Here is a 4,956-nt window from a genome sequence, read left to right as displayed (position 1 = left end):
TGCTTTTTCTATAGTAAGACTATGTAATTTTAAAATAAACGTAAAAACCAATACCCCCCCCCACCTAACCCTAAAAGCATTACATAATTAATAGACGCCATCTTAAAATGCTACTTGTTTTACTGTTTTTTCGTAAACTACCAATTGAATAAAAATATACTTTCAACATAATTTGCGCGTATAACAGTTCTCTCACTGATAATGAAAAAATCATTTTTTTTTTCTATAAAAACAAAGAATGATAAAGAACTAAAGCACGACCAAGACTTTATTATGTGCACCCGACATATTCGGAATCAGCAGAATATTCTGCACAAGAATCAATCATGTTTTCAAGCGGAACTTAAATGACTACAAACTCTATTCTTTGGATCCCAGGCTATAATAGGAAAGAGAGAAGATAGGAGAGGGGGAGAAGGAGAGTAGAGAGTAATTGCGAAAAAACCGTTGCGCAGTTAAGGTGGTTTATATTGGAAATTTTTTTAAACCTGGATACTTAAATTTCAATACCACTCTTTTTAAATAAAAGAACTTTTCCTTATAAACTTAACCAAGTACCTTTCTCAAAAGTATAAAAGTAGTCTCAATACTGATCACGGTATATTAAGTATGTCTTACTTGATTTAAAAGCTCCAAATATAGGGTTCATAATTCAAGGGATCTGCTTGTTCCATATGACATGCGTGATTGTTATTAGCCACCATACATGACGTATATGCTACACTATTTGCTTGACTTGAGGAAGAAACTGCCAAGGTGGGCACAAGTCTACAATCAGGTCTTTGCTGCATTATGGGTCCCATTGGTTGCATAGGCGTTGGCCCCGACGGAGGACCGTGTGGATCTGCAGGCATTAGTTGTAAAGGCGTGAGCGTCGAGTTGGCTGGGAGAGTATGAAGTGGTTGAATTATAGATGGAGCTGAAACATAGGACGCCACTACTTAGTGGTTACCGAAATAAAAATTAGTATGGTAATTTAAAATCTTCATGCATTTAATAGAGTCTGTCTATCCGCGCATATAAAAAAATCTTTATAATCTACGACCTTCATAATTTGTATGAAATAAAAGGTCATCAGTACGTTTTGCCAAAACATAGACCCACGATAAGAATTTGCGTTCCATAAGAACTTCAAATGATGTAGTTGAAGTTTTGTTCTGACAATAAACAAGTCAAATATTTTATTCACGTCCATTGTTTTTATAATGGCTATTTGTGATACAAGTGCGCGAAAAATCGGATTGTTTACGAATGTAAACTTCTGAGTAGCGGTTGCGGAAATCATACGATACATAATTTATCTGTTACTATGTCTTTTATACGCTATTTTTTGTAACTACCATTGAAAAAAATTGTAAACTCAATGCTACCTTAAAAAAAGTGACAGTAAGTGTCTTGTAACATAACATCCCAACTCAGGCTGTATTTCAGAGCGGGAATTTGATTTAGTACCGGGCATTTTTTTCTTCTGTCACACAATCTAATTTTTTCTACATTGCTTCTTTTATTAGTTTTATTCGGGAGAGGGAGAGAACTCGAAAGATGTTGCTTCATGCAAGCCAACATTGTCACAATAATGGTAATAAATTGGTACCATTTTATTTATTTAATAAAATTTTACCTTTAAAAATGATTCTAAGGATACTGAAAAATGTTGATTATATTTAAATTTTAAGAAAATTTATACTACTTTTGTCATACATTGAAAGAAAATGGACAAAATGAGTTCAAATTGGTTTATTCTATAGAGAGTTCCATAGATTTCAACTTGCTTTAAAATAAGAGGTCCCCTAGATTAAAAAAAAAAACAGTCGTATTTTATAGATTTTGATATGCGGATTTCGGAAACGATATTGGTTTTTCCAAAAAAGCTTGCATTTTGTTATAAACCATTTTTTTAAACAATTGGTTTAAGTAAATAGATGCAAATCATTATATTTTTTTCAGGAAACTTCAATAAAATCACATAAAAAGTTATCGTGCCATTTTTTTCCACGAACAATGGTTTTTAAGTTATTAGTTTTCAAAAATGTAGCTCCGAAAGTATTATTCGTACGAATAATCACTATCATACATTTTTTATCCATCAACGTATGGTTTACACGAATTCGTGCTAAAAATATTAAATTATTTGTTATTAACCATTTTTTTTAAACAAAATATATTATATTAATTCATGTTTTTGCACGTTCGAGCATAAAGAACTAATTATTTCTAGAAGTTTGATATAATTATACTAACCTTGGCTGTTGTATATATTCTTATAATATACAAAGCCATAGGTAAATGGATAAAAAAACGTGTGATTGTGATTATTCGTACGATTTATACTTTCGGAGCTATATTGTTTTCACACTTTTGGAATTTTCAGGGTCTTTCAATTTAAAAAAAATTCATAATTCGAAAAACATTGTTCATGGGAAAAAAGGCACGATACCTTTTTATGTGATTTTATTTAATTTTCCCGAATCAGCACGTCGAAATCTATATAATAGGACTGTTCTTTTAGAGGACCTCTTATTTTAAACGAAATCATAGCGAGCTTTTTATCGGTCCGCGAGTTTATTTGGCTCACATGGTATTCTGAGTCGCGGCCTCGAAGAGTTACTTCTTGCAAGATGACGGACAACTGTGCACAAAACAACAGTGCATGGAGCAACTGTTCACGAGCCCACCTGCGCACGTCGATCGCCGGTGATACAACTGTGTTGGGTAACTCCCAACTGTGCACGTTTCAATTAATACGATCGGCAGGGGTGTGAAAAAAGATCGAAAGCTCGGACCAAGTGGGGTTCAACTTTTTCGAGCCGGACCGAGCTCGAGAATACTCGAACTGTTGAGAACCCGAAAAATTCTAGTACCAGTTTGTCTTCGAGAACCCGAAACAGGTCGGATTTTCGAGTTGTGTTAGGTACTCGAGTTGTGTCGGGTACTCGAACTGTTTCTGGTACTTGAAAATTCGAGAAGCCGACCTATCTTGGGTTTTCGACGCCAGTCTATTACTCGACATTTTCAAGCATTCGAAAAGTTTAGGGTCCTCGAAGGTTTCGAGTATTAAAAATACTTCAGGCTCTCGAAAGCTTCGTGTACTATAATTATTTCGGGTTCTCAAAATTTACGAGAATCTAAAATGCATTTAAATCCTCTGAATTTCTTGTACTATTTTGATGTCATTGGAATTTCCTAAATTGCATGGAATTAGGGAATTTTAGAATGTCATGGAATTCAGGATTTCACGGGATTCTAGGTGTTCATGGAATTCACGGAAATCAAGAAATTGACGAGATTCAAGACATTCCTTTCCTTTAATTCCGTGAATTCCTTGAATCCTGTACGTGAATTCCTTTATTTATTGTATTCCGTAAATTCCGAGATTATGCAGTTTTTGAAAATTCTGGTAATTCCTTGGAATCCGAAAATACCGAAATTTCATGAAATCCTTAAATCCCGCGAAATAAAATCAATCTTCAATTTTCTGGACCCCAACTGTTCGGGTAACTCTTACGTATCTGAATCGCTTCTAGAACCAAAAATTTTCGGTTACTCGAACTTTTCCGAGAACTCAAACTTGTACGAGAACCCGAATTGTTCGGATATCTGAACTTTTTTGGAAAGTCGAACCTGTACGAGAAATTACAATTTTTTGAGCTTTTGAAACTACTCCACACGGCTCGGCTAAACTCGGAGTGTTAAAACCTCGACTCAGCCCGTTCGAACGGGCTTCGGCCTTTGTGCAAACCCTTAATGATTAGGTTGTCAACTTACAAATTTCACGTGCACAGACGGGATACTCCAAATTTGGAAGTGTCCCATCTTTGCACATATGACTTTAGTTGGGCACCGTCTGTGTCAGTGCACAAATGTGTCAGTGCACAAATGTGCCAGTGTCCAACAACGTGTACAGTTGTACAAGCGTCTAGTCCCTGACTGGCAACTCGTACGCTAAATGGGATCGGCGCGCGCAACTCCCAACTCGTAGAAGCCAGGAGTAGAGCTTATCCGTATATTTTGCGTGAAACCTATGAAGCTTTAAATACTTTTTCTGATATGATTATGAAGTATTTACACACATATATATATATATTTATGTGAGTTTTAAAATATTCATGCTTATGGATAATATGGCTTAGGCTTTAAACTAAAATATTCGGTGATGTGATTGCTTAAAACTGCATAAATAAAGTATACTAAATTTTATAAATCTAATATATCTTTGAACATTTTATTAAGAAACAAAATTTTTTCATAATTATATTGTTGAACCAATTATTATTATAAACAATTTTCCTACCCTGAACACTATTTAATTGAACTGAGTGGGAATTTGTATTATAGATACTAATAAACATGTGACGGAAGTAAACAATTTCATTTTATTTATTTTTTATCTCACGCATCATATAATACACTCGTATTTCATTTATTTACAAATATGAAAAAAAGTATAGCCAGACATGAGACATACATAATACATACATACAAACATACAATGTCTTAGTATTTTATTATTACATATAGATATAGAACGATATTTCATAATTTTTAAGATTATTAACTAAATAAACTTCATGATAATTTGATTTAAAGAATTATTTTGCAATAAATTTACGACAATAGGGTTTTGCTCCTCTTGGCTGGGTTTTACAAAACCTCTGTTCTTCTTCTTCGTACTCGCGTTACATATTTATTAGTATCTGTAATACAAATTCCCACTTACTTCAATTAGATAGCGTTCAGGGTTGAAAAATTATTTATAATAATAATTTGTAGACAATCTAATTTTGCAAAAACTTTGTTTCTTAATAAAGTTTTCAAAGATATATTAGATTTATAAAATTTAGAATACCTTATTTATGCAGTTTTAAGCATTGTATATCACCGAATATTTCAGCTTAAACCCTGAGCAATATTTACCATAAGCATACATATTTTAAAACTCACATATTTATGGGAAAA

The 4,956-nt window shown here is 33.4% G+C and overlaps 1 protein-coding gene across 8 annotated transcripts in view; it reads right to left on the bottom strand.

Moving 5' to 3' along the window:
- The window catches only part of LOC117174076, a 323,085-nt gene that overhangs the window by 52,482 nt on the left and 265,647 nt on the right, over positions 1-4,956 (bottom strand). For 4 of the 8 annotated variants that reach the window (XM_033362744.1, XM_033362747.1, XM_033362745.1 and 1 more), the window contains exon 8: positions 619-940. In XM_033362744.1, the coding sequence (XP_033218635.1) occupies positions 624-940 (317 nt within the window). In that variant the 3' untranslated portion in view covers positions 619-623. Of the gene's footprint in view, positions 1-273; positions 941-4,956 lie in introns of those variants that run through there. The other 4 variants (XM_033362751.1, XM_033362750.1, XM_033362749.1 and 1 more) reach the window with 3 other exon arrangements.

The sequence above is a fragment of the Belonocnema kinseyi genome, chromosome 6 (assembly GCF_010883055.1).
Source record: "Belonocnema kinseyi isolate 2016_QV_RU_SX_M_011 chromosome 6, B_treatae_v1, whole genome shotgun sequence".
Classification (NCBI taxonomy): Eukaryota; Metazoa; Arthropoda; class Insecta; order Hymenoptera; family Cynipidae; genus Belonocnema; species Belonocnema kinseyi.
Note: the sequence above shows the minus strand (reverse complement) of the source record. Positions and strands in the feature narration are given on the sequence as shown.